This window comes from Myotis lucifugus, unplaced genomic scaffold (assembly GCF_000147115.1).
Source record: "Myotis lucifugus unplaced genomic scaffold, Myoluc2.0 scaffold_145, whole genome shotgun sequence".
In the NCBI taxonomy this organism is placed as follows: Eukaryota; Metazoa; Chordata; class Mammalia; order Chiroptera; family Vespertilionidae; genus Myotis; species Myotis lucifugus.
The window spans coordinates 1,697,496-1,720,055 of NW_005871193.1; the positions used below are offsets into that span (position 1 = coordinate 1,697,496).

At 47.7% G+C, this 22,560-nt stretch overlaps 1 protein-coding gene across 15 annotated transcripts in view; it reads left to right on the forward strand.

Moving 5' to 3' along the window:
- Positions 1 to 22,560, forward strand: part of SRGAP2 (SLIT-ROBO Rho GTPase activating protein 2) — a 239,460-nt gene that overhangs the window by 206,174 nt on the left and 10,726 nt on the right. For 9 of the 15 annotated variants that reach the window (XM_023758976.1, XM_023758978.1, XM_023758979.1 and 6 more), the window contains 7 exons: positions 2,647 to 2,707; positions 7,742 to 7,819; positions 8,728 to 8,862; positions 10,462 to 10,567; positions 15,346 to 15,570; positions 19,255 to 19,337; positions 22,308 to 22,488. In XM_023758976.1, the coding sequence (XP_023614744.1) occupies positions 2,647 to 2,707; positions 7,742 to 7,819; positions 8,728 to 8,862; positions 10,462 to 10,567; positions 15,346 to 15,570; positions 19,255 to 19,337; positions 22,308 to 22,488 (869 nt within the window). The remainder of the gene's footprint in view (positions 1 to 2,646; positions 2,708 to 7,741; positions 7,820 to 8,727; positions 8,863 to 10,461; positions 10,568 to 15,345; positions 15,571 to 19,254; positions 19,338 to 22,307; positions 22,489 to 22,560) is intronic. The other 6 variants (XM_006094848.3, XM_006094851.3, XM_014460930.2 and 3 more) reach the window with 1 other exon arrangement.

Consider the following 22,560-nt stretch of genomic DNA (forward strand, 5'->3'; position numbering starts at 1 on the left):
CCGTGCATGAATTCATGCACCGGGCCTCTAGTGTTTAACATTTTGGCAACTTCATTGATTTAGTTTGTTTAGCTAGAGTGACCATGATCTTTCTGATTTGTTCATCTTACGTAGTGACATTTGATTTGACTGTAGCAGATTTTTCCAGAACTGCCCTTGGCGTCAGTCCTTCAGAAGGCCAGGAGAAAGGCCTCACACTTCATACATCTGTACCAATAGGGCAGAAGCTCCCAGCAGCCAATGACCCACGCCAGGCACTCTTGCTTTATGTTTGCAGATGCTTGTTTCTAGTGGTGCGGTCATCCTAGGTGTATTTCTAAGACATCCTAAAAATGCAAAGATAAGTCTGATCTAGGATTGCTAGGCAGGCAATTTTGTGCATAATCTTCAGTGTTGGATTAAAATCCGACACTGGGCAGCTAGCTCTTATTACCCATATTTAAGGGAGATCTTAGAAAGCAGTGGATGGGTAATCCACATCAAGGGATGATATAATCTAAACAGCATTTGGGCTTGTTTAAAAAATTAATTGGATTGTGTTTTGCAATAGCAAATTTGACTTCCTAATTTATTCTTCGTGGCAAATACTGAAATGATTTTGTATCTCCTAAGCTCATACCAGCTATGCAGTAGGCAGTTAGCAGGGAGGAGGTGAGAAGAGCTCAGAAATGTCTTTGTATCTACTCAGGGGAAAGCTGATCCAGGCTTTAAAAAGTCATTTTAGGTAAATCACAGTGACTGTTGCCACTGGGAGATAATCGAATATAGAGGCCACCTCGTGTCTGTGGTGTCGGCAGCCCAGCAGGGTCTTCAGCCGATCTGACGGCTCTGGCTGGCTGGGTCGTCCAGCTGGGGGACCCAGATGACATAGCCCTCACTTGTCTTAGCTTTGCTGTCACTGTTGGGTTTTGTTTTGTTTTGTTTTGCCTTCTCTGCTTTGGATCTCATTTTAATGAGACCACCATTGGATACAATTACATATTTTTAAAATTATAGAAAGTTCATTTATAGAAAGTTCATTGCAATTCTCTTTCCTCTTGTTCCTTTAATTTTTTTCTTCTTCCCTTTTTCTGCCGTAATGGAGTGACTCCCAGGGATAACTTAATGCATTTAAAATTAATAGGTGGATCTCTTAAAGAGAAAGCAAGCCCTTTTTTCCCTTTAAACACTTAAGAATAGGATTGGACTCGAAGCTTGTTCCTTTCAGTTCCTGGACTAAAACTGGGCCTCCTACTCATGGATAGAGAGTATGCCTAAGGGCTTCATACCTCCACTCTGGCTGCAGTGTCGTAGACCACAGTGGTTTGCACACCTGGTTGGACGCCGTGGAGAGGAATGGCACCCCTCTGGCTTGCATCCTGTTGCACCTAAGCAGTTGCAGGCCAAGCATATTTGCCTGTTGCTAGATTTGCATAAAAGTTCCAGAATACACCAAAAGCCCTAATCAAATACAGACCTTATTTTCATTCTGCTGCCCCAGTTTTTGTCCAACAGCTCAAATCTAATGGTGGATTAGTAAAGCGTTTTCTGATAGTCATGAGGGTAAATAGTAAGTAATTTGGATGATGAGCATTCTTATAAAAGTAACTAACCAGGGAATAAATAATTATTTGTTTATTGCAAATCAGCCAAACAAGAGGATGAATCTAGTAGCTTTTGTTTTAGAGAGTCCCTAATAGGTTCCAGTCATTTTTGACCCTAGGTTCAAACCAGCTCAGACTTTTCTTCATAAAGAGATACCGCAACTGCTGCTTCCAAACTCTCCCTGCTCCCCTCAGCCCAGCATTTCCTTTCCTGTGGCTTCCATATCTTCCTTGGTGGCCCTTCTTTCTCCAGCCCTCTAAATTCAGGCATTTCCGAGGCTTGGCCCTCTTATTTCTCTCCATAGCCTTTCCCCTGTAGACAGGGCCCTGAGCTCATCTGGGAGTCTGGAAAAGCATCCTTGAGGAAGTGTGGTTCTTACATTGAGACTATGGGGCAGGATCCTGGTATGAGGAGAGCATTCCAGATGCAGAGCAGCTCATGCAAAGCCATTGACAAGGAGGACTTATCTGAGGAACCGAAAGAAGGCCAGTGTGGCTGAAATGGAGACTAGAAAAGAGCAGAAGGAGATGAAACTGGAGGCCAAGGCAGGCCCTGGCCATGCAAGGCTGTAAATAAAGCAGGAAGAGTCTTTCAAAGAGTTTAGCCTAGAGAGTAAACAGTCAGATGCACACTTTTAAAGGTCACCTAACCACTATGTAAAGGAAGAAGAGCTTGGTTTGGAGGACAAGGGTGGGGATTGAAAAATGATGAATTGGATTGGGTTGGTGGCAATGGAGAGGGAGAAAGGGAATGGATTTGAGAGATATTTAGGAGGCATACTTGACAAAAATGTATTGATTGGATGGCTGAGGGTAAGGATCTGATTTGGGATAAAAGATGATCAGTTTCCTGTAGGACATGCTGGACTTAAGGCATCTGTGTGGCATTCCAAGCGGATTGCTGTGTATGAGCTCTGGAGCCTACAGGGCAGAGAAGCTGGATACTTTTCTGTGGACCAGCCACTGACCAGCTGAGACAAGTTCCTCACACTTCGTCCCGTTTTCTCTGACCCTGGGCTATCCGTGTTTAGAGATCCTAACGTGTTTCTCTTTGGCCTTTCAGGATTCCAGCCAGGCAATTCCTCTGGTGGTAGAAAGCTGTATCCGGTTTATCAGCAGACACGGTAAGCAGGGTGCTAGCCTTGCTCATATTTGCAAAGTCGGGAAGAACTTCCAGGAATTCTTTCAGCAGCAAGCGTAGAAACTGACTTCCCATCCTGACATTCTCAGAAAAGGAATAAGATGGTATTTGTTCATGTAATATTTTCTACTTCCGAATGGCCACACATAGACCTTGAGAGAAAGACATCACATGTTTTGACCCAGAAGGCTTCAGCCTTTTACCACACTTCCTTTTCTAGCTTGCGAGTGAGTTTTAGATGACAGCTGTTAAGTGAATTAGTACAGCTGGCATGATGTGTGCCGGTAGTTTCACCATTACTCACCATCTTTGCACGTATCTCCCACTGCACAGCCTTCACCGTTATGTCACATTGGCATTTTGCATCAGACTGCTTTGCAAACAACTCCTTTGGAATGTTGCATTGATTCCAAAAACATTCAGGTTTTGTTCTGTTTGGTCTCACTGTATACAGCATCGTCAAGAGCGCAGTTAGAAGCTGGTCTTAAAGTTGTAGCCCACATTTGAGAGTCGGTCGGGACTGGCTCCTTCTCGCCCCAAGTCAACTCACGCTATCTTCTGCTTAAAGCTCAGTCTCAGAAACTCCATTCCTTCTTCACCAGCTCCTTGGTTGCTTGGACAGAATTTAGGGTCAGAGGTGAACTGCCGGAGAATTGACCTTCCAAGTGTACAAGTGTTTAGAGAGCACAGATAGCTGAGCTAGCGCCATGAAGATTTCTAGGAACTAGGCATTAGAAACTGTTTTTAGGTGCTTTCCTGTCTAATTATAGGGAAAAAGGACAGAATGACCCTCGAGGAGCCAAGGAGATGTGTAGATAATTGTTGGTCTCCTTCCTCTCTCCTGATAAACTGCTTGGGTTCATTTTTGAAATAGTAATTATTTTAGCATGCCTACAACTTAACCCCATTCTAATCAGCTACAATTTTTCATCTTATCTCTATTCACTTGAAGTAACAGCATTTTACATCATTCCTGAACAGTCAACAAATATTTATCAAGCCCCTGATCCATGCTGGGCGCCGTGCATTGCCAAACAGGAAAACAGAAACAGGGACAGTACGCTGTTGCTGTCTTTCCCTGGTTTTATGATACAGTCGGGAGAAAATAAATGAGCAAGTGAAAACTTAAAGAGATAAGCTTTAGTAATTCAGAACAGCAGCATAAGAAATTTCACAAGATAGTAATGATTAATGGTCAAGCAGTTGGCAAAGATAAGTCCAAACTAAGTTCATGGGAGGAAGAATTATTTGTGCCTAAAGGACAATAAGAAAAAGAGCGTCTGTACTCCTATTTGTTCATCCATGCATTCTATTCATTCATTCATTCAACAGACATATACATTGGTTGCTCATTGTGTGCCAAGAAAAAGTTCCTTTCTTCATGAGCCCTATATTCTACTAAAGGGCAAATAAATAAATGATCACTTGTATAGTCCATAAATAAGTTAATATATATGCCAGGTGTTGGTGAGTGTCATGAAGAAAAGTAAAGCGAGGTGAGGAGATGGAGAATGGAGAGGGGGCACTGTTCTAGGCAGGGTCAGGAAAAGCCTAGGGTCACCTAAGGTGACATTTGAGCAGAGTCCTGAAGGATGTAAGGGAGTGAGCCATGAGGGTTTCTGGGGAAGAGTATCTGGGGGAGAAGGAACATCAGATGCAGATATCCTTGGCATACGCAAGGGCCAGCACACAGGAGGCCACTGTGGCTGGAACAGAGTGAGTGGAGAGGAGAGTGGTCATACTTCAGGCTTCGTTGGCTAGGGTGGGTGTTTGGGTTTTGTTCTGAGTGAGTGGGAAGCTATTGGAGAATTCTGAACAGGGAGTGGTTTTTTATAGGAGGCTGCTGCAGTAGCCCAGGGAAGACAGGACAGTGGCCTGGGCCAGGGTGTTAGCTGTGGAAGAGCTGAGAAAGTGGATGGGTTTCGGATATTGTACCTTAGCATGTTTCTGTAGTGTGCTTACATATTGCTGATGGCAATGCAAATCGCTACAACCCTTTTGGAGGGGAATTTGGCAAAACTGCATATGCACTTGTCTTCTGATCAGCAATCCTTATAGGATTCACCCTAAAGATACACAACAGCATAAAACTACATATGCACAAGTTTATTTATTGCAGCATCATTTGTAATTACAAAATATTAGAAACAACCTAAATGCCTTTATATAGAAGAGTGGTTGAATAAACTGTGGTATATCCATACAGTGGGATACTGTACAGCTACCAAAAAAGAATGAGGAGGAACTCCAGGAAATGACATGGAGAGACTTCCAGGATATATTGTCGAATGAAAAAGAAAAGTGCAAAAGAGTGTTTAAAGCAGTGGTTCTCAACCTTCTGGCCCTTTAAATACAGTTCCTCATGTTGTGACCCAACCATAAAATTATTTTCGTTGCTACTTCATAACTGTAATGTTGCTACTGTTATGAATCGTAATGTAAATATCTGATATGCAGGATGGTCTTAGGCGACCCCTGTGAAAGGGTCGTTCGACCGCCAAAGGGGTAGCAACCCACAGGTTGAGAACCGCTGATCTAAAGCATGCTGCCTTTAGCCCTGGTTGTGGTGTTTAGTTGGTTAGAGTCGTCCCCATACACCAAGTTGTGGTTTTGATCCCTGATCAGGGCACATACAAGAAGCAACCAATGAATGCATAAATAACTGGAACAACAAATCAATCTCTCTCTTTCTTTCTCTCTCTCTCTCATTCTCAAACCAATAAAATAAAAGTTAAAAAGTAAAAGTAAAAAAGCATGTTACCTTTCATGCGAGAAAGAAGAGGGTGTAAGGATATATATGTGTCCTCTATGTTGTTGATTTAAAGAAAGAAAAGTACATTGTAGCTATTTTTTAAAAAAAAACATTTGTTCAGTTAAATTGAACTTTTCCCCCAGATGGGGACTCAAGGTATCCCTAAACTCCCTAGAAACTGTGATTACATTTTTTGTTTATGTGCACTTAATGGGGATAGAGTCCATAACATGTGTCAGTTCTGAAGTGTTTGTGGCCACCCGTTTGCACATTCGTACTATTTTCATGTCCCCTGGGAGGCAGATATTTAGTCCCCATTATAGAGATGAGAAATCTGAGGCTCATCTGTGAATGGTGGGTAAGGGTGATCCAGGAAGATGTGAAGGAGAAGGGATGTAAGGAACAACCAAGACTGAGTCCGGATGGGAGAACTCCATCGTTTTCAGGGTGAAGGGATAAAATAGGTGAGCAGGAGGTGGTGCTGTAGCAATCCTTTCAAGAATTCTCTAGGAGGACAATGCTTGGTGACAGCTGGATCCAAAATGGAAGGTTTTGTGCCATTTCCAAATAACTTGCCCAAGTCTGATTGGTTTTATACTAAGAAAAAATGAAAAAGATCATGGATATGATGAAACAAGTTGTTGGCTTTACCAAGTAGAACACACCGTGTAGTCTGGTCCCTGAGATGACATCCCTGTTCTGCTGTGGTTTTGACACCTCACTGGGTCTATGACTGTTTCTGATTAAACAGCATGTGGCTGTTCCACCCTATTGGTAACTAATATGGTAATAGGACATTGGTACTAAAGGGCTTTTAACATGCTTCATGTTAAAGGAACAGAGAATTCAAGTCCTGTTATAAGCCCTGTAATTGAATTTCCCGTACTTGCTTCTTAATATTGCTTTACTTGGATTCAGGAGTTCAGTCCTGGCCTGTATGGTTTACCTTCCAAGGTCTAGCTCAGCGGTCACCAACCTTTCAGACCTCACGGACCACCAGTGGTCCACTGACCACCGGTTGGCGGCCGCTGGTCTAGCTGATAGAATTCAGCCACCCCTCACCAGGTAGCCCTAAACACTGGGCAAAATGTAGCAGTATTCTCTTTTGTTTTCCTAAAGAAAAATTTGTTTGAGATTTCTCTGACATCAACATTTTCAAGGGATCGTGCCATAACGAGAGACTTTGGCAGAATAATGACTGAGACACAGGGCTCCCGAGAAAGGTGGGGCAGGCCTGAGTGCCGCTAGTTCAGTCCAACCCTGGGCCCAGCTCTAATGCCGGGCTTCCTGGATCCCTGACCAGGTCTGCGGTTGCATGTGTGGTGCTCTCTCCAAACCGTATCCATGTTCAGACTGACAGATGGCTTCTGGTCCTCCATACCTTCACTCTAGTAGGCCCCACAAGCTGGGCCTTCAGGAGTGAGTACACATTTGTAGCCAGCAGGCCTGGGTTTGTGTCCTGGCTCTCATGGTTCTTACTGCCTAGGCAACCTAAGGCAGGTTATAACCTACCAGTCCCCTCATCTAGAAAATGGGATTGCTGGTGCCCCCTACCTTACTTACATGCTATTGTGAGAACCAGTTGATTTATTTATATGAAGCATGTCTTAGCAATCACCATGCATGCATTATTTTACTATGATTACGTCTACTCTAACCCAAGATGACAAAGTTCTCACGTACATTATCACAGTGTAACGTTTCTGCGTGAAGCCGCAGTCAAGGACCAGTGGCTAGCACAGTGTCTGGCAATTTTGTCTGTTGACTGACCACTTGTCATGTCCTCTCTTTCCCATAACTATTCAAAGCATTGTGCCCTAGAGCCGCCGAACAGTGTTAGAACAGCTAAAGCATAATTGTCACCTCAGACCTTCTGACACTCCTCCGATGGTATCTGAAGGCTTGCCTGCCATGCTCGAGGTCCCTATTCCTGATCCTGGGTGATGAGAAGATGCCGGAAGGTCACTTCCCACTTTGCAGATGGGAACAGAGGCAAAGGTTGAGGAAGGAACCCGTCTCATAGTCTCCCTATGGAGCCAGGTGTAGATTTCTTCCCTTAAGTCTCTGACTCGGTGCTTTTTCCCCGTTAATGCCTTGTATCCATTCCAGTGACTTTTTCAGCATCCTTGCACATGTTTTCTCCATTGGCCTGAAGAAGGGAGAAAGGGTACTTAAATACGCATTGGCTGGCAGAGATGGACATGCAGCTAAGCTTGGAGCTGTGTGAATTTGCTTTTTCTTGACCACTTTTCCCTGACTTTACAGGTCTGCAGCATGAAGGAATTTTCCGGGTGTCGGGATCCCAGGTGGAAGTGAATGACATCAAAAACGCCTTTGAGAGAGGTGAGAAAACAGCCTGGAAGATAAGACCAAATGTCTGCCAGCCCCCCGGACTGTTGGCTCCACTCCTTCTCCCGGAGAGGTACCCAGAGGTTGGAAAGCCAGCTCGCCTCCCTCTTCAGCCCGGCACCTGCTCTGTTAGAGACATTTCTCCCTAGATACGCAGAGAGATGGCAACGTCCATCTCAGCTGCCTCCTTCTCAGCCCCATTCATCCTGCTTCCTGGGGGTGATCTGCTGAAACCCAAGAAGTTAACTGTGGTGTCTGGGCAGTTTATGGCTTCACCCGGAACCCTTGGTGGTAGTTAATATCAAGGCTAATGCGCCTGTTCATTGTAGCCCATCTATTATTCTGTGGGCTATTAAGGTAATGGGCAAGCTTTGGCAATTTCCGTCACTGTAATGGATATATATAGTTTCAATTTGAGGTTGGTCCAATCATTAAATCTAATCACATCTGATAGGAAATTTCCATAGGGAGCTCCAGCATGATTGTTCTCTCGTAAGTAGGTGTCCTCTGTTGCAGGCCGGAAGGAGTGCGAGCAGCGCAGAGGGGCTGGCCTCCGTGGCCTCGCTTTCCTCCCCCAGGAGCTCAGGCCCAGCCTGGTTTCGTGATTCTCCAAGAGCCAGTTGCTGTGCCCCATCCCCAGCCCATAGGGACTGTCCCTGAGCTAGTCTGGCACAAGCGTATTGAACTCCTGTGCCCCTCCTCTGGCCCGGAGACCCTGAGCCTAAGCAGTCTTTGCTTCATCCAGTTCCTGGGTCACCCTTGTCATGGCCGCCATGCTGGACAGAGCTGATGGACTGGGATGAGGAACTTGACTAGATCACCCCTCCCCCACCACCTCTGCTTCATCCTACGTGTTTTACCTCTCTCACCCTCTTTGTTTTTTTGGGGGGGTTGCTTATCAGGAGAGGACCCGCTGGCTGGGGACCAGAATGACCATGATATGGACTCCATCGCTGGCGTCCTGAAGCTTTACTTCCGGGGGCTGGAACACCCTCTCTTCCCCAAGGACATCTTCCATGACCTGATGGCCTGCGTGAGTAAGTACCATCCTGGCCTCCGACTGGCCTCTGGGCCAGAGAACCTTGTAGCAACAGAGAAGGAATTTCCACAGGGTCTTTTTTTCTCATAAGCTTTTCAGTAATATTTTCTTTTTTCAGTGAAGTTTTTCCTCCTCATCAACGCTCCTCTATCCCTTGGTGGGGGGGAGGTGGCGGGGAGAATGACATTTCAGTTAGCATGCCTGGATTATTTTCTTCCTGATTCACCTTAAATTCCTTTGCTTCTCTGGGCTTTGTCTTCAGTAAAATACATTTATATTTATATATAAGACATAGTCTGTGCTTATGCTTTTCATGATACACAGGGAGAAAGCATCGGTGTTGCATCTGTTTCCTGTGTGTTGTTCTGCACATGGCATGGCTTACCTGCTGGATATTTTAATACATGTTCTTCTAGGAATAAAAACCCTCTGGGCATGAAAGCAGCAATATATTTTCACAGAGAGATAGTCTATTTTATCCCCCTGCAAGGTTCTCTGCCTCTTGCTCTAAAGTGATCCATGGGAAGTTGGATTAATATCGGGTCACCCTGGAATCCCATCCCATTGGATTGGTGGCTCCAGAGGCTGGAGAAGGCAGTGCCTTTGAAATGGAGAAGCCAGCCTTTTCCCCAAGATCTCCTTCCCCCAACCCCCACCCCGAGTTTCCAGTTTGACTCATATATGCCCTGAGCACTGTCCTCTGTTATTCTGAGAGGAAAGAGCCTGAGCATTCAGGGGCCTCTTATTTTACTTGTTGACCCACTATTTGTGGGAGTCTGGTGGGAATGAATTCTGTGGGTGAGCAAATACATGCATCCCTCCTGTTTTCATGTCTTTTTCTAAGACTGGGCCTAGGTCAACTATCTTAAGTAGACCAGGACAACCAAGACAGTACGAGATACCTTGGCTGCCCAACTCGCCCCTTGAGAATGCTCCTCATCCACTGCTTCTCATTTCTTTTTTACAAAAAGATACTCATTATATCCACACGACACACAGGAAGTGGGAAGCTGGCCATCATGGAGGCCACTGGCCTGGGGCCACACCTGTAATTAATCTGTTCATGGTGAGAGCCAGGAAACTTCCTAGATGTCACTGTTAACAGGGGCAGCCATTGCTTGTCTCTGGACACATTTTTCTCGTCTGCACTGCAGATAGCGAGGGGAAGATAAGCCAGACTTGTGCAGAGGATGAGGCGATGCATGGGTAGAGCAGGCAGGACAGGACTTGCCCAGGCTCCCTCCCTCCCCACACGTAGGCCCTCCAAGGCTGGGTGTCGAGCAGTCATAGCAGGTTTATGGATAGTTCCTTGTCTGCGGTTGTCTTAATAAGAGGGTAGGTGCTTAGGGAATATCTCCAAACCCTTCTGTGCCCAAGGAGCATATACCTTAAGTCCTGCACTGGTAAGTGTTTGGAGCCAGCATGTATCCCCCCACCCCACAAGCCACAGGGATGAAATGCCTTGTACAGTGCACCACTGTTGCATAGACTTGACCTGGCCACTCTGTGTTTCACCTGCCGGTTAGTAGACTCTTCTTACCATGACTCCCTGGGATCTCAGCCACAGCGGAAGTAACACATGGCTTTCTTCTTTCAGCAATGGACAACCTGCAGGAGAGAGCTCTGCACATCCGGAAAGTCCTCCTGGTTCTGCCCAAAACCACTCTGATCATCATGAGATACCTCTTTGCCTTCCTCAATCAGTGAGTAGACTTCCCAGTAAGCAGCTGGGTCAGACCTTGGCTTCGGCCACTAGAAGTTTACATACGGATCTATGCCAGTTCCTCCAGCCCAATAATTGCTGGGCACTTACTATGTGCTGGGCACAGATGTAGGCTGTAAGCATACATTGTAAAACAAGAGACGAAAGCCCTGATATCATTTAGCTCACATTCCGGGGGAGAAAACAGATAATGACAGAAACGTCAGTTACTAGTAAGTGCTTAGGAGAAAAATAAAGAAGTGTTAGTTAAGGGATAGAGTGCAGGGCTGAATGGGGCAGGCCTGAAAGGGAGAGCCTCCATAGGGGGACGGTCAGCAAAGGCCTCCCTGAGGAGGTGGCACAAGCAGCAGCCTGAATGAAGTAAAGGAAGGAGCCACAGGGATGTTCAAGGCTCTCAAGCCCTGACAGTCTTGGTTATAATGGTTTGGATTTGAGAAGCCATGTGATCTTTGATCATGTGATCTGATCTATATGTGTGTATTTTAAAAACCCACCAACTGCTTCGTGGAGAAGTTACTGTAAGAGAGAAGGCTGTGAAGAGAAGCAGGTCGACCCTTCATAGGTTATTGTACCATCTCGGCTGGGGTGCGGGGAGGGTGGCTTAGACTGGGGAGGTGATGGAGGGTGGTGGGGAGGGTCAGGTTTCGGATCTATTTTGAACATGGCATTGACAGGACTTCCTGGTGGGTAGGGTGTAGAGTGTGAGGAACAAGAAGAATTCTACCTTTTTAGCATGAGCAACGGGGAAGTGGTGATGCCATTTGTGGAGTTAGGGAGAACCAGGTGTGAAGGAAGGAATCAAAGCCAGGTGCCAATGCAGGCATGTTAAGTTGAGGGCCCGTTAGGCCTCCAAGGGGAGATTGTAAGTTGGCAGCTGAACATGGGAATTTGACACTCGGGAGAAACGTGGGGTCAGTGTAGCTGGAAGAGGGGTCTGGGGGGACCTTGGGCTTGGCCAGAGCATCTCATCCAAGCAGTGTGTTCTTGCCCAGGGCGTAGGAGTCCCCACGTGGCAGCAGAGTCCGCAAGCGAGGACATGTGATACTTCTCATAGGCACCTGTCCTTTCACTGCAGCTTCTCCTTCAACCTCCTGGACCAAAGGTTATAAATGGGCAACCTGAGGGCCAGATAAGGCCCATAGATGTGTTTCCTTCAGTCCACTGTATCTTGAAAATATTGAAACGTTTAAATACCAGGGGTATCCTTAAAAAACATCTAGATTTCTAGCTTCTCTTGGAAACATGATTAGATCTGGCAGTACTGGGTCTGCCTCCCCACGTGACAGCAGCTCCCTGTGGAGTAGAGACTGCTGTCTAATGAGGCAGGCACTGCCCCGTTCACCAGACCCCAGCCCTCCCGAACACTCCCCAATACCGAGGATGAGTTTAGTTGCTATTTATTGTCACTCTTGCTTTATGGTCTTTTATATAGTGGAGAAAGATTTTTCTAGATCCATGAATCTATTAAAAGGAGAAAACAAAAATTAGACCAAGGGGCTTGGGTTTTTTAGCACATATTTCTGTGTGAAAATGAAGAGTCTTCCTAGTTGATTGGTCTCTACCTCAAAGGAATGTAAGTTTAGAGACCAGTTCATGCGCCTCGGCTTGCTTACAAGTGGGCCTGGCTCTGTAGGTGTCTGGGTCAGTCACCCCAGCCTGAGACCTTTCTGGGTCACCCACCCTGCCCTTTAGCCCTGTTGCTGGCCCTGAAGAGTGACAGAGGGTGCTGGCTGTGCAGGCTGCCTCCTCCACAAGACTGTGTCTGCTCCACTCATCAGCCAAGCCCTGACTCAGCACCACAGCTGCCTTTGAGTTCAGAACCCCCCATGACTCACACAGTCACATGCTGCCCACTTAGGTAATTAATGCCTGTCAGGAGAAGCGGGTAGGCTCTTGTGAATCAACTACTGCTGAATGTCCGCAGCCCTGCTGTCCATTCCTGGACTAGAATCAAGGGTCTGGTACCAAGAAGCAGTCAGAATATTATAATTACAGAAAATATCTATGGAACCCCACCGATATGCCAGCCACAGTGCTCAGTACTTGGCATTTAACCTTCACAACAGCCCCATAAAGGAGGCATAGAATGGCCTCCATTTGCCAGTGAAGAAACTAGGGAACTAGACAAAGTCATGGAACCGGCAAGCAAGGGAGCTAGGACTCAAAACCAGGTCTGTTTGACCCAGAAATTCTTGGGATATTTTGGTTTTTTCTTTTAAATGTAATCAAAGAAGGAAATGTGCATCATTAACGAGTAAAAAGTCCAAGTTTCCAATACTAATCCTGATTTTCTCATTCTCCCCAAAAAGCCTGTGTTCCCAGCCATAATGTTGAACTTTTTGAAGTTGCACATAAGCTAATGAGTTGGAATCCATTAGGAGGATTCCCTGGTGGTATAGACGAAACTATAGAAATATAGTACAACTCTTAGAGGAGACAGCAGATATATAAGTTGACGCCAAAAAAGAAGTTTTTTTTAGAGAGGGAGCTGTTAGCAGTATTATTTAGTTTAGGTGTTTCCTTAAAGATCAAAACCCAGTATTTGAGGTCTTATACTGGGTACAGGCTTCAGTGTCTCCAAGGACCATTAATACCATTAGGTACAAGATTGTGTGTATTTGTATGTGCACATATATGAATTTTCTGGGGAGAGAATTTCTAGTTTTTGTCAAATCCTTGAAGGAGCCTACGTCCTCCCAAAATTAAGAACCATGGCTTTAGCTCCCTGTTGCAGATTGGAGGTGAAGGATCTTGGTCTATATTTTAATGGGAGTAAGAAATGGACCCGGACCTCTGAGACCACAGTCCATGAAGATGTGTCCCCTGCATTGCAGCCACCTATGACTTACACAGGCCTTGCCTTAGAAGGCTCAGCCTCATTTCTCATGTCGCAGAGCTGGGCCTGGATTCTCAGGGCTAGAGTTTGTTTCCCTTTGACGATAAGACATCCCAGCCCTGGCTGGTTTGGCTCAGTGGATAGAGCGTTGGCCTGCGGACTGAAGGGTCCCGGGTTCAATTCTGGTTAAGGGCACATGCCTGGGTTTCGGGCTCGATCCCCAGTGGGGGGCATGCAGGAGGCAGCCGATCAGTGATTCTCTCTCATCACTGATGTTTCTATCTTTCTCTCCCTCTCCTTTCCTCTCCGAAATTAATAAAAATATATATATTTTTTTTAAAAAAAAGACATCTCAGAAACTTCTGGTCTCCTTCCCTGTTACCAGAATATTGTCAGATCACACTACAAACACAGGGCCTGCCTCCTCCTGTGCCCTCCATGACACCAGGAACCAGCCAGCCTGCGATTTGCTACAACTTGTGGTACCTCATCCTCAGTTGTCCCTGCTGAGGTTACCAAGGTCATTTCCAGTCTCTCTCAAGTTTTTATTTGCCTGAGAAGTAGACTTGGAAACATCTGCCAGCCTTTTCTGGATCTGCTCTTTTAACTCAGGAGCCAGAGAAGGATTGCAAAATTAACTTTTTATGACCTCCTGTGAAGCGATCCGGCCCCTGAGTTCTATCACCTCACATCGCCGGCCTCCCTGCGTTTGACAAGGTCCTAGAAAACAGTGACTCTGAGTCATGACCGTTGCTCACATTCGCTGGACCATCTCACAGGTTCTGCCGGCGTTCTCTAAGGGGGGTGGGCAATCTTCCACAGAGGAGGGAACCCTTGAGTTAGAGAGAGACCAGCTAGGTAATTTGAGTCTGGGTGTGGGATGCACTAGAAGTAAACTGCCCAGCTCACATGAAGTCAGCTGAGTCGCAGGCCTCGGTTCAGCGTCAGAGGGTTTGGGTGTCTTCTCGGGCTCTGGCAGAATCCGGTGCTGGGGACTTTCTGCTGATGCCCCGAAGGAGGCAGAGCTCCTTAGCAGAGCTCACTGTTTTGCAGTGGGGGGCAGGAGTGGGGAGTATATCCAGAGCTGGCCCAGCCTTCAGTGCCTGGACAAATAGAGGCCAATGGGAGCCAATCAGGTGCGGTGGCTCATTGAAGGGCTTGGGTCCTTGGCCAAGGTTGGAGGTGTGGCCGGAGTAGCTGCTGGCTGGAAAGAGGGAGTTCCCAGAATAAATAAATATCCGATAATGAAGTCAGACGGCATCCAGAGGAAGCCTGAGCAGGAGCTGAACAGCGTGCTGACCTTTTCCGGAACAGATCCTGAATGTAATAATAGAAGAGGATGTTAGGAAAATGAAAAACAATTGCATTAGCTGTTCCAGAAAGAACTCCACTGGCTTGATGGAATATAAAAGCTAATCCGTTGGCTTTTAAACAAAATAAGCCTAGATCTTAGAATGGAATATCCCTAATAATTTGATTATTTTTCTATTGAAGAAGGTACACAATGCCTGTGTCCTCTAACCCTGTTATGACCGGGGCAGCCTGAGGGTCTTTGTCTGCCCTGTCAGCTTAGAGGGGCTGTTGGAGCTGTATCCAACTATGCAGGGTGGACTTGGTGGATAAGGTCTGGGGTGGGATGGTAAGTAGGAATAGATCGGGGAGCTGGAGAGAAAGGGGGTGACACCTGCAAGGATGTACTTCTGCTTTGCCTTTCCTTGACTCCTGAGTGACCATCGTGGTGATCATTCCCAACCCCTCCTCCCCAACCCTCCTGCCAGCGTTTTAGAAGGGTTCTGATGCCCAGGGAAGCAGGTGGCAATTTGCAGAACTTCTGTTCTTGCTCTTGGCCGTGCCCTGTGATTGTGTTTTCTGGGCATTCATGCGCATGCTTTCCAGCTTGCACCCTTTCCCTTCTCCTCCAGTTTGTCACAGTTCAGTGAGGAGAACATGATGGACCCCTACAACCTCGCCATCTGCTTCGGACCCTCGCTGATGTCAGTGCCTGAGGGCCACGACCAGGTGTCCTGCCAAGCCCACGTGAACGAGCTGATCAAAACCATCATCATCCAGCATGAGAACATCTTCCCAAACCCCAGGGAGCTGGAGGGCCCTGTCTACAGCCGAGGAGGAAGCATGGAGGATTACTGGTAGGGGGCCAGGGCAGGAGGCGGGGAGGGCATCACCCACACACACTGGCCTGGGGGCCAGATGGCCAAACAAGACCCAAGGGAAATACCCAGACCCGCCCAGCCTCCCACTCCCAGGCTCTTCAGGCTGCCAGGGTCTTGGGTTGGTGTAGGCAGTGCCCCAGCTTGACCCGGCCTGTGGAGGAAGTGCCATTTCACGCCACCTTTCTTCCTTATGAGTTCTGAGTGGTCATTACCTTTCATTATATTCTGAAAAATAATGACAATAATAATAGTAATATTAATACTCGCTAGGAAAGGGAATTTTCGACAGTTGTTCACCAGTCCCCAGTGGCTCTCAGGGTTCTGCTCTCCTGTGCCTGGTGCCCAGAACAGTCCCGATTCCCGGGGAATTTCATATTGGGAAGGGCTTAGATATGGGGCATAATTTGCTGGCTGGGCGTTTGTAAGATGACCATTTAGGTGATTTCAGAAATTCATGAAGGGAGAGAGGGGTAAGCTCCATTTTCAGCAGGTTGGCACAGTTTCACCCTGAAGTGGGATTAAATTCCGTGGGGTGAGGTTTTTCATGACCTGGCCTGGGAGCAGAGATATGACAGGATCCCAAGGCACATAGACCCTCCTGCTGGACAAACACTGAGTCACTAGTTCCGTTTTACAGATCAAGTCACTGCAATGCAGAGAGGCAGTGACGATCTTTCAGGCCACCCCATGGTGGGGATTGCACCCTGATCTCCCGTCCTTTAGTGCAGGGCACTGCCCACTGCCCCCAGGAAACCACTTCCTGTGTCAGTTTTCCACTAAACACAGACAACTGCCTCTCTCTTTTACTCCCTAGCATCCCTTACCTTCTCCTCCTCCCCCTTCTTCCTTCCCCTAAAAATGTTTCAGCCTGGGCTTGAAAGCATAAGCCAGCCCAAACCAGATTCCATCTGAATTCAGCATCTGGAACCAATTCAGCCAGCCCCATTGCTATGGACTGAGGTAGGGAGAATAAGGGAGGGTGTTTACTTAGAGGCCGATTGGTCCACACTGGTCCCTGATCTCCACAGAAGGAGCCTCCTGCTCAGGGAGCGAAGAAAGGGACACCCATGTGTCGTGAACATGAAAATATCACTGACATCCGGGCTCCGTCTTCTCCTCTGTCCTGCAGACCCCAGTACCTGGGTCCGGGCTGGAGAAACCTCGGCTTGCTAGCTCAGAGAGAAAGCTTGTGGTCACTGACAGGTGGTTGGTGGGTCAGGGAGGTTGTTCAGGTCTCAGCCTGCTGGCCGAGGAGCTCCCGGGAGCTGTCCTTGTACATGTGACTGGGAGGGTCAGTTTCCCCCTTGCACGAGTGTTGGGAAGCTGTGGAACAGTGTTCCCAATTCCTGCTTTACCTTCCTTCTAAAGTCTGCCCTCAGTTCTCAAATATGAAATCGCTGCAGGCTGGGCTTATCCCAGGACATGGTCCCTCAGTCTCCTCCCGGGTGGTCCCAGCCCAGTGGAACAGACGGAACCCCGGCAGGGGGTGGGAGTGGGGGCTCCAGGGGCACAGACAGGAGGGCACCTTCCTCCAGTTCTCTCCAAGGTGTTCCCCTCGGCCCCATGTTGTTTGTTATGCATCCAACGTTTGTTGGCAGCCTCTGGAAAAACCACAGATTACTCGGGGAATGTTATACCATAGACTGGGTGGGAGGGACGGGGTCTCGGGCCAGAGGCACCGGAGGATCAAGAGTAAATGACCTTGGGGTTAAAGGGACCATCTCAGCCCTGGATTCACACCCACTCAGAGGACTCACAACCTTCCCTTTCCTTGGGGGGGAGAGAGGTGCCGGTGCCGGATGCTAAGGCCATGAAGGAGATGGGGGAGGGGTGGCAGTAGGCGTGCTAGGGTCCAAGGATTCTGGAAAGTGGCCAGGAGACCAGACAGCCAGGAAGAGGGAGCACAGGCCACTTGGCCTCCCCATGACCGTGGAGAGAAGAGACCATTCACCACATTTACCACCTGAGACTGGAACCGGTTTTCCCGGGACTATTGCTGGGTGGCATGCCAGCTTCTGAGACCACAGGGTTGGGTCTGGGGTGTTGCTGGGGTGTGGGCGTACAGTGAGAAAAACGGGATTTTAGGGCAAGAAGGAACCTTAGGAAACATCATCTTGCCTTTACCTTAAAACAGTGGATTTCAAAGTGGGGTCCCGGACCAACAGCACTTGGGGCAGGTTATAAACGCAAATGACCTAGCGCAGTGGTCAGCAAACTGCAGCTCTTTGGCCCCGTGGCATGGGCCACGAAGTTTCAATCGCACTGTACGTGCGCGCCCGCACGTGGTATTTTGGCTCTTCCACACTCAAGGGGCCAGTTTGCTGACCACTGACCTAGTGAATCGGAACTCTGGGGCCGAAGCAATCTGTTTTTAACAAGCCAGCCCACACTCTCTGAAGTTTGCGAACCGCCCCATAGTGGATGGCCACATAGATGGGCTTGGAACCCTGCAGAAAAGTGAGCCGTGGTCCTGTGCATCCCAAGGGTTTCCAGAATGTCACCAAACTCATCAGAGGGTTTTTAGGCCCAGAAAACAGTGAGAAATTGTGCCCAGATTTTTTGACAAAGCGGAATTCCCGTTCATGCGCCCCAGATGTTCTCTGGATCCGGGAGGACTCCTTGGAACTGACTGCTCCTAATGAGCTTCGTTCTGAACTGGCCTCCTGGTCTTTGAGGACCTTCCTAGGAGTGAAGGACCCATTCCATGAGAAGGAAGAGGTATGGGCTCAGAGGTAGACCCTGAGGCCAGGTGGTGGGGTTGGGGGGGGGTGGTGGTGGTTCTTTCATAGAACTACCTGGAAAGGCTCACTCATTGCTACCACATGCCAGAGAAAGAACCTTTGGACATGAACAGGGGGTTTCCTACCTTACTAAGCACTCTGAACTCCATGAGCCAGGAGATCAGGCAGCAGAACGACATTCCTAGTAACTTCCCTGGCCATTCTCGATCCTCAACCCCGGATGATTCTAGACGGGATGAATTTCTTCAGGAACTTGACCTAACTGTCTCTTGCGCTCTTGCTGAGTTCAGCCCGCAGCAGACTCCTCTTCCCATCCATTTCTGTGACTCCCCTCCCACTTTCTTTCCAGTTCCTGGAGCTAAACTGCAAGGCATCCTAGAGACATCAAGCAGATTAAGAAAGAAAGAAAGGAAGTCCCGCTTATCAATCACCCCCTCTTATTTCACTGAATCCTCATGTGACTCTGTGAGCTATACTGACCATTTAGATTAGGCCACTGAAGCTGGAAGAGACCAGTAACTCGCCCAGGGCCACACAGCTTCCAAGTGTCAGAGTGGATTTTTGGATCCGGTTGTATCTGATACTAAAGCCTCGTGTTTTTCTTCCACCGTGCTCCCTCCAGGAACTAATTCACCTAGAGAAACAGCCCTTGAGGAGTTGGGTTGTTTTGTAGTTTTGAAAAAATTTATAATTGAAAAGGGGTTCGCTTGGTGTCAAGATACTCTAAGCAGACTGCAGTGGTTTTTGTAGCAGGGGCTGGAGTAGGAGCCTTCTCTGTCATTCTTGGCGTCTGTCGGTGTGTGCAGTCAGGATAGAGAGAGCACGAGGTAGACTCCATGCCTGAGCCCCGAGGGCGCTGTGTGAGAGGGAGACAAGAATTCTGTGAGCCAGCTGAGCCGGGTTCCTCTCGCTTCTGTTGCAGTGACAGCCCTCACGGAGAGACGGCCTCGGTTGAAGACTCCACCCAGGACGTGAGCACGGAGCACCACACGAGCGATGACGGTACGAGGTCCTGCTTGGGGTCTGCGGGGCTCCCCGGGTGAGGCCATCCTGTGCTCCCAAAGAGCCTTCCGCCCAGCAGTCCCCTGCACACAGGCAGCGAGCCCTTGCCCCCCTTCCCGGTCTTAAAGAGGCAGCCCACCTTCTCAGACAGAGAGGTCTCTGTATCAGACCAGAGGTGAAGACTAGACATTTCATCGCCCCTCGACCTCTTGCCCCAACACCCTGCCCTCGCCCACCTCACAGCTCCTTGTCTCGCCAGCATGTCAGTTCCTGTCCCAGCCCAGACTGCTGCCAGGGAGCTGGAGACCAAAGTGAAGAGCTCACTTGAAAAGCAGTAAGCCAGGGGAACACAGAAGCCGGGTGCCAAGACTCCAGCAGAAGCCAGAGGGGAGTGGGAGTGAGGACTCAGAAACCACACGCGCTCACGTCTGCTCTCTGGAAAGACTGACCCTTTCCAGAGAGAGTGCAGACCTGCGGGCGCTGCGGCCTGGGGGTGTGCGTCGGGATGTGGACACAGCTGCCATCCGCGGGCCCCTCGGCAGTGCCCATGATTACCAGGGACTGTCCAGCCAGCACCTTCCCCCTCCTTCCGGCAGTTTCTTGCCCCATTTCTGGATCTCTGGGGCTCTGGAAGGCCCAGCAGCTGACAAGGGGCCTTAGAATTTTCTGGGCATAAGAACAAAATGGCACAGTCTGCGGGGCTTTCCCTGTTCTTGCCTTGCCGTGAATTCTGCAATCCTCAGCCAGCTTTGAAAGGAGAAAACATTAGGGCTGTTATGCAGGCCCTGATGTCAGATGGATCGGTATGATGATTTGCCACATGGGAGGACAGTGGGTGAACTAGGGAAATATGTATTTGGTTGGAGCCTGCTGTGGGCCCGCCAATGCTAGAGGCTTTATATGTCTTATGACCTAATCTCTGGTGAAATAGATAGCGCTGCTATTTTTTGAGAAAACTGAGTTAAGAGGTCAAGTGCCATGCCCAAGGCCATGCAGAACTGAGAGTGGGGTATGTGGCAGGCCTCCTCTGGTCTGCCTCCTGTCGTGAAGTCTCGGCCCTTTGGCCTTTAGGTTCACTTAGATTCTCAAATTCCCAGACAGGGCTGATTGGATCTCTTTCATTTACTCAGAATAACACACTTCACATCCTTTCTTTGAAAGTAGACATATAGATAAATGTGTAGTATAATGTGTAGAATAATGGCTAACACATGCGTAGCACTTACTATGGGCCAAGCACTTTTACGAATTGTTAAAACAAACCAAACAAACAAAAAAACAAACTCATAGACACAGATGACAGAATGGTGGTCCCCGGAGGGGTAAGGGGTTGGAGAAGAATGAAGAGGGTAACAGTGGTCAAATATATGGTGACCAAAGGAGACTAGACTTTCGGCTGTAAGCACAAAATAGAGTATACAGATGTGCCCCAGTAAATTCATTTTTGTTTGTTTGTTTTTTAGTATATTTTTATTGATTTTAGAGAGGAAGGGAGAGGGAGAGAGAGATAGAAACATCAATGATGAGAGAGTATCATTGATTGGCTGCCTCCTGCAAGCCCCCTACTGGGCATCAAGCCCGCAACCCAAGCATGTGCCCTTGACCAGAATTGAACCTTCCAGTCTGCCGTCCAATGCTCTATGCACTGAGCCAAACCAGCTAGGGCAATAAATTCATTTTTTAAAAATTATTAACTCCTCAGGACAATTTTATGAAAAAAAAAACAAACCCACTATTATTATCCCCATGTAATAAACAAGATGGAGGCTCACACAAAAGTAAAACTGCATTGCATTTGTAAGCCCCTTTTATTTTTTCCAATCACATTTATGCACATTTTTTTCATATATTGTCCACAAAATGTATTTCCATATTTTGTTCCTTAGAAAGTTGATTGGGCAAGTTATTTTCTCTTTATAGAAACTAAAAACTCATGTTGTACTAGGGCAGGTTCTCAACCTTCCTAATGCCGCGACCCTTTAATACAGACCTCATGTTGTGGTGACCCCCAACCATAAAATTATTTTCGTTGCTGCTTCATAACTGTAATTTTGTTACTGTTATGAATCGTAATGTAAATATCTGATATGCAGGATGTATTTTCATTGTTACAAATTGAACATAATGAAAGCATAGTGATTAATCACAAAAACAATATGTAATTATAGATGTGTTTTCCAATGGTCTTAGGCGACCCCTGTGGAAGGGTCATTCGACTCCCAAAGGGGTCACGACCCACAGGTTGAGAACCGCTGTACTAGGGAGAATGGATAGCATAAAAAAAAATTATTTAAAATACAATATGATAAATGTTCTGTGATTCATAGAATCTAGATATATAAAAGTGACTGGTCCACCGTTCGACTGGTAGCTATGATGTGCACTGACCACCAGGGGGCAGACACTCAATGCACAGGCCTGGAAACATGGAACAGACTGATAAACCTCAGAGGGAAGCGGGAAGCGGGGAAGAGATTAACCAAAGATCTTATATGCATACTAGAGACCTGGTGGGGTCCCTTGGCCTGGCCTGCGGGGATCGGACCGAATCTGTGCACCGGGGCCTCCAACATCCCCCAAGGGCCTCTAGTTATTTTATAATCAGAAAAGAAATGATGCTTCCAAATACAGTATGGCAAGTTTAGTGTTAGGGGTCGGCCAGAAAAGTTACTATAGGAAGCAGGTGATATTCAAACTGTGACTTCATGTTTTTCATCAGTCAGATGAGAGAGACAAGGATTCCTGGTGGAGGGAACAGCATGAACAAAGGCAAGGAAGGGTATACAGGTGCTTTCAGGATGGCGGCACAGTCTACACAGGAACTACCTGCTTTAAGCATTCTCCATGGCTTATTTTCACATAAGGTTATCTTCCCACCACTGTAAGTTCAGCTCATTGGGCTTTTCCGCTCAGTTTCCTGAGTCTGTGAGTCCCAACAACATGTGTTTCCTTCCTCTCCGCTCCTCTCAGAGTGTGAGCCCATTGAGGCCATTGCCAAGTTTGACTACGTGGGCCGGACAGCCCGAGAGCTGTCCTTCAAGAAGGGGGCATCCCTGCTGCTTTACCAGCGGGCTTCTGACGACTGGTGGGAAGGCCGGCACAATGGCATCGACGGACTCATCCCCCATCAGTACATCGTGGTTCAAGACACGTACGTTGGGCCCCTGCATCTTTAGGGCTCCCTGGCTGCACTGTGGGAGGGAAACCATTTCTGGAGCCATCG